We start from the raw sequence: 14,246 nt of genomic DNA on the forward strand, positions 1-14,246 counted from the left end.
AGAATGGGATCTAGCATGCTTTCTTCTAGACCCACTCAACCTTCTGAACCAGTTTCCTGGTTCCTTTCACATAATAACACATCAAATATGTATTAAACAGTTGATGATAAATCAAAGGGACCCACCTCACTCTGCATCTTCTGAGCCTCCTTTGAAGCTTGATATAATGGTGTCTCAACAAATTCAAGCATCGATTTCCCCTTATTTTTCTCATATTCTTCTTTGTACTTAACCTTCATTGAAAAAAATATAAAAAGCATATAAAGCTCACAAGCCCTTATACAGAGAGCCAAGTAAAATAAATATGTCCAAAACTAGTCATCCTATTTTCTAAAGTCACATTATTCTGGCCATTTAGGTTCATCATGGGGTTCCCTGTGGTTAATGACATTAATTATAAAAAAAGTAAACAGGTAAGATACAAAAATCTTTCAAGGTATAAAAATAACTTAGAACTACTATATAATATAGTTCTAAGATTTGTAATGAAGTATTTAGATAGCTGGGATAAATAGATTCATAGCATATATATGGGATTATATATGAATACACACATGGTGTACAAACAGACACATAGACAGAGACAGAGAGACAAGTAGAGAGAAAAAGAGAGAGAGAGATCCCTGTGATCGCTTTGGATGTCTATCAGTAAATCATGAACAAGAATGAAAACATAGGTGTGATTATCTTTCTGTCAAAGGGAATGTCCTCAGGAACCACTGACTTTTCCCATGGACACAACACACAGAGCTTCTATTACACTCTTTCAGTTTCCTTCTGCATATTTAAAAATGTCATATCATGAATTATTTATTTCAGTTACACCCAATCTCCCTCTTATTTCATCTTATACAATGATCAATATTTTCTATTTCCTAATAACAAAAAGTAGACTTACAGGTGTGGTTGGCTTTTTTTTTTTTAGCAATATACCTTTTTTAATTAAATTCATAGAAAAGTTTTGATCATGGATTCATTTCATCCAGAAATGTATTGTCATTAAAATTCTTGTTTTATAACTATTTTTAAAAATTGTTTCTGAAATTGTGTAATAATAACAGTTTTAATGAGAATTAAATACGAAAGCAATTTTTCAATACTTAGAACTTCATGGCTGCAGGAAATATAACAGATTTAAAAATTCCTGTTTGTAGACTTTTTTTGTTTCAGATAGTATGATAGAGGGTTCAATGAAAGTGTTTAAAGTATGATATGCTACATTAGGATAAAATTTTGTGGGAAAATGATATGAAAATAATGCAGAGAGGAAAAAAAGTGTATTTCCAAACTTTAAAGGAGAGCCGGTTTGTATATTTTTTAAATAGATGAAGGTGTGTATCTAATCATTGTGGAATTTATGTTCCATAGAACACATTTAAAAGAGTGATGTAAAATTTTATCCTAATAGGTGCTAGACTGACATCTTTTTCAACTACTGCAACTCACAAGTTAAAAAATTAGATAACTTTAAAGTGTGAAGATTTTTTTAAAATTTCTTTTAGTGAGTACATAGAATCTCATAGTTGAAAGGAACATTAATATAGAATACACTGGTAAGATAGTTTTCCCTTTTTAATAACACTTATAATTGAGAATTATAATAAACTTTGAAGCTGGAAAATTAATTTTGCAGCTCAAAAAGACAAATCAGCACACTATAAAAATTGAAATCATCATGAGATTTGATCGTCATTTAATTGATATATTGTAAGTTTTGAATTGTAGGAAGTAACTGTTATTTTATGAAACACCTTTGTATCTAAACATGCTTCAAGCTTCCCCAACCCTATAAATCCAAAGAGAATAGAGTTTGAGATTTTCCAGAGCGATGTTCACTTTCTCAGGACGTACGTTCTTTTGAGTGGTGCACATTATTGGTCAAGGTGCGTGGCAGGTGTGGTGCCCGGGCCCGGAGGGGAGGGTGTGTTACCTGACTCTGGAGTGTGGCGTTGCCCTTATGGTACAGGTGTTCTGCAGCATCTGCGTCAAAATGATATGTTCCTTTGTTTTCCTCAAAAAGCTTTCTGTACTCTCGCTAAAGTAGAAGACATGAAAATAAATTCAGAATAAAAGAAACTGATTAGAGCAACTAAGGCTTAGGAATGCAAAGTGAAAGACACAAGCCAATAAAAGCTGCAAAGTTGCAAAAGCTGCTCTCAGGTTCCCACCTGCAGTCAGGGAGGAAAACCAGCAAGGCAAGACAGACCAGCTCCAGGCGGCCGTGTGAACAGCATAGGAAACACCCAAGAGAAGTAGTAAATACGACACACAAGACACTCACGCCACTGGGGAGTGGCAACAGAAAGACCGGACTCATGTGAACGAGCAAGAGGGGTAAAATAAAGGCGATCTGTCTGGCCCTACCCTTGAACAGAAATGAGTTTCATAGTGTCTACAAGAGAACCAAAGAAGGAACAGAGGACAGCAAAGCTGGAGGCAGGAAAGAAAAAGGTTGTATCCAAGGGCTCAGGCAGGAGGGAGGTTGAGGGGGGCTACCAGGGACATGAGAGAGTGAGAAATAATTCCACTGATTTTCCTTAAGGAGAGAGTAGGAGGTGCCTGGGAGAGAAACTGAGGAATCTGGCATAGTCAGTTGAATTTTTAAGGTGAAGCAATTGGCCAAAGATTACTATGCAGACATAAAGACAAAAAAAGTGAATTTGGAGGCTCCCAGAATGGGTAAGGAGGTCAAATCTGACAACTGTAGGATTCCAGGTAGAATAGGCAGTGGAACTGCTCAGGATTCTATCACTGGAGGTGGGACACCAAGATATTTTGCCATATTTGGAAAAGATTTTTAGAGATAAATGGCAACTCACAAAGATTCATGGCCACAGAGCCTTAAGCTCAGTTGGTCCACAGGCAGTGAGGATGGCTGATAAATGGCAACACTGTGCAGAGTGGAGAAAGAGGTGAGCAGAAAAGAGCCAGCCATAACAGAATGGACACTGGGGTCTCAGCAGCTGCCTAGCCCTCTGCAGGGGAAATGGAAGAAGGCCCAGTGCCAGAGGTGGGAAGCCTGGGAGGAAGCCCAGGACTGCTGGTCCCTGGGGACAAGGGAACGGCCACTGGGTGCTCTCAGTTGTTACAGACATGTATCCCCCAAAACTCTAACCAGAATCAAGTAGGTTTGATGAAAATACTCACAAAGTACATCTTGAATAAAGAGAGCAAGTTCTAAACTTTGGCCTCTCTGCAAATTAAAAGAAGAAAAAAACTAATCTCAAAGGTAACAATATACTTAGAGACTTTATAAGTTAATTCGAAGTTATTTTATAACATGTATTGATAAAATAATCACAAACCAAATGTAACATGCTAGGACATATTCCAGTTTGTTAAAATTCAGAACTAATAAAGCCTAGGGCATGATGTCTGAATAATGGACATATGTACTAAGAGAAATTCAATAAATTCCCTCTCCAATCAGTGATCTATTTCAGTTATAGAGAATTTCAGAAAAGCCTATAAAAAAAACAAGAAACAAACAAAACCAATTTGAACTACAATTGCAGTTTTCAATACTTGCTATTCTTTATATAATAATCTCTGTTGCCTCCTAGTGGTAGTTAGAGTAATATACAATAAGTATTTTAAACTTATGCAAAGTTATAAAAGAAACTGAATGCCATTAGGGCTCTCTATTAGGGTTCTATTTTCCAGGGGAAACTATTGCCTCAAAAAGTCAATTACCATGGCTGTCCAAACACATAAACATTAATTTCATGCTACCACACTACACATTAAATTTTTTTTTAATTATGATTTACACCGAAGACATTTAGAGGTCTTTAAAAAACAGCCATTCATAACAAACTGACAACTAGTTTTGGTAGAATGTCTGTTTATTAAGCATTCTTCTGTTTAATCTTCTATTAAAATTAGGTTGCCTTCATAAATCAACAAAATTCCAATTATCTTTACATTAAAATTTTTTAAAAGGCAATTCTACATACAATAAATTTGAGCCAATGTATTGTCATACAACTTAAATAGGTTGGCACTTCAGAGTAATACATTTATTGAGTCTTAAGCTTTCTCTCCCACAAAGTAATCACTCAGTTGCAAGTTTTTGATGGGGGAAAAAAAATCTATAGTCTAGGCCAAAGCACCACCTGAACAGAGACTTAAAGTTTATAAATAGTATATAGAATAATGAACAAAATGTATATAATTATATAAAATGTAATATATGACTTTACCGCTTTTTTTCTCTTGAAGAGATGATAGAAACAATTTATATTAAAAGATTATTTTTCACCATTATACGATAAAGGTCAATATTCTTGAAAAGAAACATTGCCTATGAGTGGCATGCATTCTCTAGCCACCAAATTCTTTAAATTATCACCATGATATTTTCACTGGCTTATTTGCACATGAATACTCATGTCGTTAGGAAATTTAACCCAAGTATGGATGAGGAATAGGCAAGAGGAAAATGTCACCACAGTGATCAAACTTGGGTGTCAAAGACTGGACAGTGGAGAAAGCAGCAGGCTCAGAGAATAGAAACATAGATTTTTAGACACAACCCTATGAGTCATGGAGAAAAATGTGAAACTGAAAAAGAGCTGCTTGAGGAACAGAGGAATGTGTGAGAGGAGCAGGGCTGAGCCCTGGAATGGCAGGACAGCGTCAAAGAAGTGTCCTGAGCTGGGTCTGGTTCTGTGCCTGACAGCCTCAAAGCTCCCCTGCCTGCTCAATAGATGGGAAAGAACCATGGACTGCTCTTCCTCTGAAGACCAGTGATAAAAATTCATCAACTAATGAATTCATTAATTTAGAACTCTGCAATTATTTACACACAGAATACATTTTAAGAAGAATGGCACCAGTGGGGGTGGAGAAAGGGATTACAGCACAATGAACAGAAGTTTCCATATTTCAAGGCCAAATGTAGACTTCTCAAACCTGAACTAACGCTGGGTCTTATCATTTAATAATCTGGGAAGCAGATTTTCACTACAGCTTTTTAAACTCATGACAGTGGGCACACCTCCTGAAGACTATGTTCATTTTTTTCATATTCCTTGCCGCATGCTTTTCCACCTGATCGGTACCTGGCCCAAAGGAGAAATTCAATAAATCTGGACAATTTTGAGTGAGTGGGTAATTATTAAAATAAGCATAGAAATAACTTGTGGTCAAATTTGAGTTCATCATCAGCATGGGACATTCTGAGGTGGAATGGAGGCTCAGGTGAGCCGGGGTTACCACTTAGGAGAGTCGGTGAGATCAGGGCCCAGACGCACCAAGTGCATGGAACATTGTCCAGAAGGTGAGTTTTGATGGAATGACCACTTAGCAGTGTACACAGATATTTTCAGCAGGACATGAAGAAATCACCCTCCCCTCCTAGCTGCACTGAAGGAAACATGGAAACCTCCATGGGACTCAAAGTGTAGTGTCAATGCAAATGGTTTTAAGATTTATTTTCAGAGAAAATACAAAATAACCTAAGGCAGGGTTTTATGTTATGGAGCACAATTAAATACCAGACCCTCTGCTCTGGTCTGCATAAAACGAAAGGTCTCTGACTTAAGCCTGACCTTCAAGTGGCTTCAACTTAACAGAGAGGAAGGGAAGAAGAAAGGCAGAAAGAACACTGCCACCAGCACTAGGAAGTGTGTTGTTCAGGAAGAGAGCTTGCATTCAAGAGATATTAAAGAGCTAGCAAGAACCCCCTTGCAAAGCCACAGCTTTGGTGGGGGTTGAAGCGAGCAGACCACTACTTTTCAATGCATTAGTTGTTACAGGAGGAGTGACATAAGGCACGTCTACAGAAGCACGTGTGCTCATGAGCGCTGCAGGCATTCTGACAGGCCCACCGGCCCGGCACCCACAGCTGCTCCAACAACACACTTACTCCGCTGACCATTTTGCTGGTTCTCAAAGCATGGTCTAGAAATAAGTTTGGGAGACCCGAAACCGGATCATGCATACCGTCAGTGTCTTTCTTGTACTTCACCTATGAAAATAACACGGAGCAAAATACTTTTGAGAAGAAAACATAATGCTTTTGCATCATCACCATTACTACTTCTAACACATCAAGAACTATTTCGTGGTGAACTGATGGACAAATTTACAAGTAGCCACTAGATGGTGCTCATTTACTACTACTGAGTTAAAAAAGTTATTTCTTTGGGAGTTAGAAGTATTTTGCTAATTGCTTTCATTGTTTACATATTCAGAGTGATGTTAACAGAATCAAGTAATTTTAACAGAAATTCTGTTTCCAAAACATACAGGGAGTAAAATTTATTCTTTAGAATAAAGAAATATTACTGTATTTTAATTATGCTTTGTGGTGTTTTTAGGGCTTTTGGCATTTTTTATCCTAGTCATATAGACCTTTTTATTTTTTTTACAAAATGCTTTGCAAATAGAATAATATTAGTAATCATAATAAAATTTCAATAGAAAATATATTGAGCACTACTGTGTGCCAAACACTTCCCTAAACATGTCGTATGTATTAAGTGTTTAATTGGCATGACAACCTTAGGAGGTAGGTTAAATATCCCCATTTCACAGACAAGGAAACTGAGGAACAAAGAGGAAGGTGTCATATTAAGAGGTGCAGCAGGATTCAAAGCGAGGCGATCTGATTCTAAGCCCTGCACTTTCAGCACTACGCTCTAGGTTCCTTTAAGTATATCCAACTGTATTTGCTTTACATTTTTACACATAAACCAAATAAAAAGAAATCATTCTGATATTCCCAGTGGTCCTAAAAGACAGAAACGTCCATTTCAATTGTTGACTAGCAAACACAAATAACAGTAACTTCTAAACATTAATGAAAATAAGATGTATTGAGACATCAGGATATGACAGGAGCTGAAAGGCCCACATGATCTAACAAAGCAGAACTGCTGAACTAACAGGACAACAATAGTTCATCTTGATACTTGAAAAGGTTCTTTACACATCCTTCCACTATAGCAAAGTAATCCATTTTTTTCCATGTTTCCCTTTTTATACTAGGCCTAATTCAAACAAAAATTTAAGGCATCTTTTCCTGTAAGTTGAAACTTGACTATTTTTGAAGACATTAATTGAAAATAAATCTTATGAAGCAGTATTTCACAGCATTTTCATAAGAGATAAGAAAGAAATTGCCAGCCACTACAAGTACAATTTCTGAAATTTCATTTTGATAAACTACCATGTACCAGGAGGTACTTTACAATAAGCCGCATTTCATGGGCATAATTACATGAATTAACTATCGTCATAACCGCCAATTTATGATACTACCCACTACTTTTCTGTAAAACTCTGTAATCTACTTCTACTTGTGAAAGATATAATAGTTTTATTAGTGATATTATTCCTATTTATTAACTAGTCATCAGTAACCATTAATGGTAAATTACAATAGTACATTTTTCTTAAAAAGCTTCAGGACACTATGCTTCAGTATTTTATACTAAAATGACTTGGAAATGACATGATCTTGATTAAGTATCAGTAATTACAACACAGCTGATTCTGAAAAAGCAAGAATCAAAAGATTTGAAAATAATTTTCTATGAATTCCAAGTTGTGAGGCACAAAGTGACTTACATTGCTCGCCAGTGCAGTAGCAAGCTGACTTTGCCTAAAAGAAGCACTTTCCAGGGGATTGTACTTATGTTTTTTGTCCTTCATTTCATTATCAAATTTTTCTTTGTATTTAATCTGTCATAAAAGAAAAAACAGGATGAATTAAATGGTACATTTATCTTTACGCTTTCAAAATAACACATTTGCTTTTTAATTCTATCACATAAAAGCTACTTTCAAAAAATGGTAGCAAAGTTTAAATTTCTGATATTTTCTCCTTTATAAAACTTAATTAGGCATAAAAAAATTTTTATTAAAAAGACCCTCTACTTGACCATTGATCTTAAATACAATTAGGCATGAATTCAAATCCTATTAACAAGAATTACGCACTAAGATCTCAGGATTTTTAAATATTGGTTTCCACTTCTGCATTCCTATAATCTATGATCAATTAGATATTGAGAACACAACCGAACTAAGTCTACCACATTTAGAACATGGATCCTAAGCCCCAGAAGGTAAATAAGAATTTTCCTGAGGGAATTATTCCACTTATAGGACATGGTTTGTACTATGGTTTTTCTTGATTCTCATTCATTCAAAAATGTAATTATATTTTCTGAAATGTCCTGGGTCTATTTAATATCATTTTTTATTCTTCTGCTTTAACTTCACATTGTATTCAGCAGCAAAATTATCTCTAATATTGACATTGAATTATTTTTTCTCTCTCTGTTTTAAGCAGTCTTACAGCAACCAAAGAAAGATTTACAAACTTATCCAATAGAACTCTATTTTCCTCCATGGAAAGAGAAATATGTGAATGTATGCCATGATAACTAACTGGAATATAGATATAAGTTGTTTACCAAAAAAAAATTTTTTTAATAAAAGAACAGCTACTCAAATCTTACATCCCCTTTGATTCCTATAGCTAGGAAAGAATGCAAAAACCTCAAAAGCAAAAGTAAGCTGTTTTGTTCTCTTATAACACTTTTACAGTATTTCAGTTCTTACAATATTTTATTTTCTTACAACATTCTTGTAAGGCACCTGTATTCATATATCTTTAGGCTTTGTCTTGAACAAAACTGTATTAAAAAGCAATCTAGGTGGTGGGGACTTGATAATGGGGAGAATCTAGTAACCACAATGTTGCTCATATGATTGTATATTAATGATACCATAATAAAAAAGTTTTTTTAATAAAAAGCAATCTGGGGATGGCTCACATAATGTTTTAATCAAGTGCGTATTGGGCAAGGGTCTTTCTTGGGAACACATGACTGGAACCTATGGAGGTTAGCTAGTGAACATCTTGACAGGAATACAACATTTGGAAAATATTTCAATATGGTTTATAAGAAATATTTTCTGTTGATGTTCCATTTGCAAATAATTTTCCGATATTCACCTTCCCTTATAAATTCAAGAAAAACCTCATTTATTCTAATTAATTAGTAGGGCCACTCTAAAACATGAAAAACTGATTTTTAAAAAATTATTTTATGCCCTGATATGAGGGACAACATCACCAACGACAGATCTCATTCACCACTGCCCACAGTAGCTGGCACCAAAGCAAAGGTTTCCCTACCTGGTCCTCCTCTAAACACACAATTCTACCACTTTTGCACCTTCTCTATCCTCCGCTAGGCACTATGGGTTTGCATCAAGTGTTCTTTTGATTATTCACATTTGCCAACCTCAGGCACCATGAGTGTCTTTGTTACATATCAGCTAAGTGGCAAAAACAGGTTATATCATCTTTGAGCAAAGAATGCCCATAGCACCTTTACAAATCCTGTAGTTCTCAGAACAGTTACACCAGGAACAGAGGCAACAGGGAGAGAGTGTTCCTTGGAAATTAACTTGACAGGTTCTCACCTGCTGTCAAACCTGGCATTTGCTCTTCCCACCAAATGCTATAGTTCTGCAAAGCAACAGTCCATCCACATTGTACTGATTCCTTCTTTCCTCTACTTTTTAAAAATGGAGCCTGGGTCGAGTTCCTACCTGAGGCTGGGAATGCTGATATGATCAACAATGGCGAAGCTTTTGTACACGTGAACATAGGAAGGGTTTTATGTCTCCATTACCTTTTTGGGGTTCAATACCACAGAACTTACTTTACAGGTAAAATGGAGGATTCTGCCATCTACATTCTCATTCTCAACTTGTCACCAGGCAGGCTTTACTCTACACACCATCAGCACTGCCTTGTTCCGCCCTCCCTCTCACAGTGTTTCTGGGGCCATCTAGCTCTTTCCTTCCTGCATCCACCCCTGGCTTGGGGCGTTCCTGAAACATTTCCCTTCTATGCATTTACCTGCTCCTGTATTCACAATGTGTCATTAGTTCAGGAGCAAGCGAATACATGACCTCCAAAGTGGTCAATAAAAATCAGAAACTACACTTCCTGCCCTTTCAATTGAAATACATTTGAAAATACAAATGGAACGTACAAATGAATTTCATTCCAGAAGTCCTATATATTCATCTGCCCAGTTTTCCCCTTCTCCAGGGAGTTTATAGACCAGGAGATGAGCAAGAATGGCAGGAAAAATAAAGATGATAGATACAATGTAACTTGTAAGTTACAATCTGCTTAAGTATCTGATCATTCAGTTGATAAATACTTGAGTTTTTTGCTTTTTTAAAATCTTTCTAAAAATGCAGGTAGAATCAAATGGTAGGATTTTTGGTGATAGAATTTGAAATATGAAAACAAAAAGCTCAAAAAAATCAAAACTTTCTTCTGAAGATTATCAAATAATATCATGAAAGAATGAATTTAAGAGCCAACTCTAAGGACTAATGTTACTATCCTGGCTTCATTCTGTGCATGAATTCCTGTAAAAATGTACAGTTGAAAACTATTCTGAATATCTACAGTCAGATTATTCCTGTGAAAGTGTCCCTGTGGGCCAGATGGCACTTTAAGTGCTTGCCTTTCGGTGGCTCCTTTAGTCCTGACACCAAGCACAGGAGCGGGACGGCTGTCATTGCCATCTCAGAGACGAGGAAACCGCAGAGGGAGAAATGAAGCAATTTGTCGGAGGTCCCTCAGCTAGCAAGTGGCAGAACCAGGAGTTTACCCCGGGCAGTCCTGCCTGACAGCCCATTTTCTTTTTCTCTCATCCGTACTATGGACTGCTCCTCTAGAATCTGCTGTTCTCCTATCTTTGCCCCAGGAAAGGCTGAAACTGCAAGAAGTCAGCTAGCTGTGTTTGAAATCTAAAGCGGCACCACAAGGGTTGCCAAGCATGTTTCAATATTATCCTTTGCTCTGCAGCAGGCATTACTTGGAATGTAAAGAGCTTGGAGTCACAGCCCGTCTCTGCCCCTGGAAGAGAATCCTGGCCTCTTCGACTATCAGCAGCCTCCCAAGTCACAAAGTCATTTTATAGTAGAAGCGCCTTCTGAACCGAACAACAGGAGACACACTTCCATGGAGGCATCTCTCACTTAGCCCTTCTCTGCTCATTTTCACCTCGCAGTCGGCAAGCCTTTACAGATGTTTTTCAAATTCCGGACACTCCGTGTGTGGAGTGTGGCAAGAACATCTTAGAGGGCCTCCGGGACTTCCGTTCCTTGCGAAGCCAGCGTCTACTGCACTGTTGCCACATTAGCCTTCCTTGAATAGTGTCTTCTTCACAATGGTTCTCTGCTCATAATGTCCCACAGTGATTCACTTCTTACCTGAAAACTCATTTCTGAGCCCCTTGAGAGATGTAAGTTAAAAAAGTGAGAAACACTACTGGGGAGTCTTTTTCTGAATTCAGCTCTAAAAATGTTCCCTGGAATAATTACATTCCAAAATAACTTTTTTCTTTTTTACCTCTTCTTTTATGGAACACATTATTCCTACCGTGCTCTGTAAATATGCCTGTAGTCCAAATGAACACAACACTGGCCCTTTTATCATCAAGCAGCATCTAAACTCCCCCAAATTCCCGTGCGTGTTCACGACTTGGATCGCCGTGCTGAAGCCTCTGCTGTCAGACCTCATCGCCGCTGTGTTGCATGTTCCCGGCCTTCATTTGGGGTCCTCCCCTGAACAGAGATTTTTCTCCCTTTAAATCCAACTTGCCACAAAGCTACCTCCTACCCAAAACCTTTCTAACTACTCAATCCTTGCCGACATCCTTCTCCACACTCACAGGATGTGATGTGTATAAATGCTTTATTGGCATTATATATTATAAATCTGAGCAACTTCTACAGTGTTTATTGGCTGTTTGTTTTCTGTGAATTGTCTCTTCACCTCCTTGCTCATCTTTCTATGGGGCTGTTAGTATGTTTCTTTCCATATTAAAGAACCTGTGTATATTCTAGACATTAAAATGTTCTCATTGTTTACATTACAATACTTTTCCAAATATTTCAACACCTCTTATCTTCTTTTTATATTTAAAAAACCCTCTCTCAGGCACTTTCTTCTCCACATAAAAATAAAATTTGCCTAATTTATTCAAGTATTTACTTTTATTCAAAGTTTTTAAAATCCTGTTTGGATTCTAATTGGAATTGCATGGAATTTTTGAAATTAATTTTGGAAGAATTAACACTTTTACGATATTGAGTGTTGAGACTCCAGAGCCAAGAGCATAATAAATCTTTTTATTTGTTCATTATTTTATGTTAAGTTAGATTTAATAGTTTTCCTCACATTGCACCATTTTGAAATGTAATTCAATTAACACTTTTGCAACTTGCAGGATGGACATCTTCAAAGTTGAAAATACCACAAAAGAATAAAAATTACTCTTTGATGTCATTATTATGGACTTTGCAAATATTGTCTTTTTCCATTGAAAGAGTTTTAAATTTTTATATGGTCAAGTACACCTAACTATTTTTTTATATCTTCTGGATCTGCAGTCTTATTCAAGAACAACTCAGTTACCCCTATGTGATATATATAATCTCCTGGATTTTCTTCTAAGATTTTTAAATTATTTTATTGTTGACATTCATATCTTTAATCCATCTGGAATTCATCCTGTAAATAGTTTAAGATTCAGGTCCAATGTCATTTTCCCCCTGATGGATGGTCAGTTATGTCAGCACCATTTTTTAATTCAACCAACTTTTTCCCATTGACTTGGACCAACATATTTATCACATATTAAATTCTTATGCCTGTTGGGATCCATTTCAGGATTCCCTATTCTAGCCTACTGAGTATTTTATCTCTTGCTATACTAATCCCATATTGATTAAATTTCAGTGGTTTTGTATTATGTTCTGGTAACTCACTTAAGTTCTTCATTACTGGTCTTCATTTTCATACTTTTAAAAGACTATATTCTCAGGCATTTCCTTTCCATTCAAACTCTAAGATCATTTATCCATACTTTTAAAAAAGTCTGTTGAATTATAATTGAAATTGCATGACACTTATATATTAATTCTGGGATAACTGAAATTTTTTATCTATTGAGACTTTCAGCCAAAAATATGTCATGTCTTCACACTTTCTCACATCTTGTTATGTTCTTTAATAAGACTTCAGTTTTCTTCATTTACATCACCTCTTTTCATCACCTCTTTTTTATTTGATGATTGAACTAAAGCACTTAAAATTTGCAAAAATTGATATTTTATTACTAAGTTAAAAGTTGTGTGTATAGAAATCTAATAATTGATCTAATCTACTCTAATTCAATTGGCTATTGCTGAATTGTAGAAATTCTAGAAAATGCAAAAACATGGCAAAACTCACAGAAGAAGGTTAGGATTTGAATCAGGAGATGAGAAAACTTGGTTTTATGCTTAAAACTGGACTTACTCTATCCCTTACTGAAATTTATAATTATTGAAACCCTATCTGAAATGGTTTCAGAAATATTATCTCTGCATATTTTTGCAATTAAAGATTATTATCTAAAATGAAATATTTTCCTATGCTGCTAGTAACAAAATCTCTGAATAAAGTCATTGTAAAATCATCACTAGAGTCTTACTTGACTAGAAAGTTTAGAAGCTTCCACAGCATGTTCAAAATCTGGTCTTCCAATTACAGCAGGCTCTTTATTCATTACTCCTTGCCCTTTCTTGTACTCTGTCTAAAACAAATAAATAAGAAAATGTTAAATATTTCTACTCTTCAATGAAGAATTACCTTGATATTACCCAAAACAAAATATAATAGACCTTCAGCCCATAAAAAATATTCCTTACAATTCACCAAATATTAAAATATTGACTGCTAAAATAGAAACTGATTTTATAGTGTGGTTATTTAAATAAACGCAACTTTTTTGAAGTAAAATAATTACTAAGTTTGAGTTTATGTATCTAGTCACTATCATCATTGGGTTCATGTCTACACACTAAATAAGAAATTAGGAGAAAGTGCTGGATAATTAAGACCCTGCATCCTGCATGGAGATAGCTTTTATGGCTTTGGGAACTGATCGAACCCTGTTTGGTTAACATACAGTTGAATGTAGTCAATAGCTATTGATTTTTAAGGTGAGTATAGCCTATGTTATTCAAATATTTGGTTCAACGGAAGTCATCATTTTTAACCAGGGTGTAAGTTATGTTAAAATAAGAAGATATTAAATGAGAAGGATATAGTAGAGAAGATAACTAGTAGCCATAATTTGTGGAAAATGTTCAAGGGTAAAATGGCAGAAAGGAATCTACACAATTAACAGCAACAAGCTGGGAACAGTCAA

General features: G+C 35.9%; 1 protein-coding gene across 3 annotated transcripts in view; it reads right to left on the bottom strand.

The window, feature by feature from the left end:
• NEBL (nebulette) overlaps positions 1 to 14,246 on the bottom strand; it is a 330,843-nt gene that overhangs the window by 61,577 nt on the left and 255,020 nt on the right. The window contains exons 7-11 of one of the 3 annotated variants that reach the window (XM_057498268.1): positions 13,527 to 13,628; positions 7,576 to 7,689; positions 5,870 to 5,971; positions 1,931 to 2,035; positions 126 to 233 (exon numbers count right to left, since the gene is read on the bottom strand). The exons of the other annotated variants lie outside the window; for them this stretch is intronic. Of the exons in view, the coding sequence (XP_057354251.1) occupies positions 126 to 233; positions 1,931 to 2,035; positions 5,870 to 5,971; positions 7,576 to 7,689; positions 13,527 to 13,628 (531 nt within the window). The remainder of the gene's footprint in view (positions 1 to 125; positions 234 to 1,930; positions 2,036 to 5,869; positions 5,972 to 7,575; positions 7,690 to 13,526; positions 13,629 to 14,246) is intronic. 3 annotated transcript variants of the gene reach the window in all.

Source organism: Manis pentadactyla, chromosome 3 (genome assembly GCF_030020395.1).
Source record: "Manis pentadactyla isolate mManPen7 chromosome 3, mManPen7.hap1, whole genome shotgun sequence".
Taxonomy (NCBI): Eukaryota; Metazoa; Chordata; class Mammalia; order Pholidota; family Manidae; genus Manis; species Manis pentadactyla.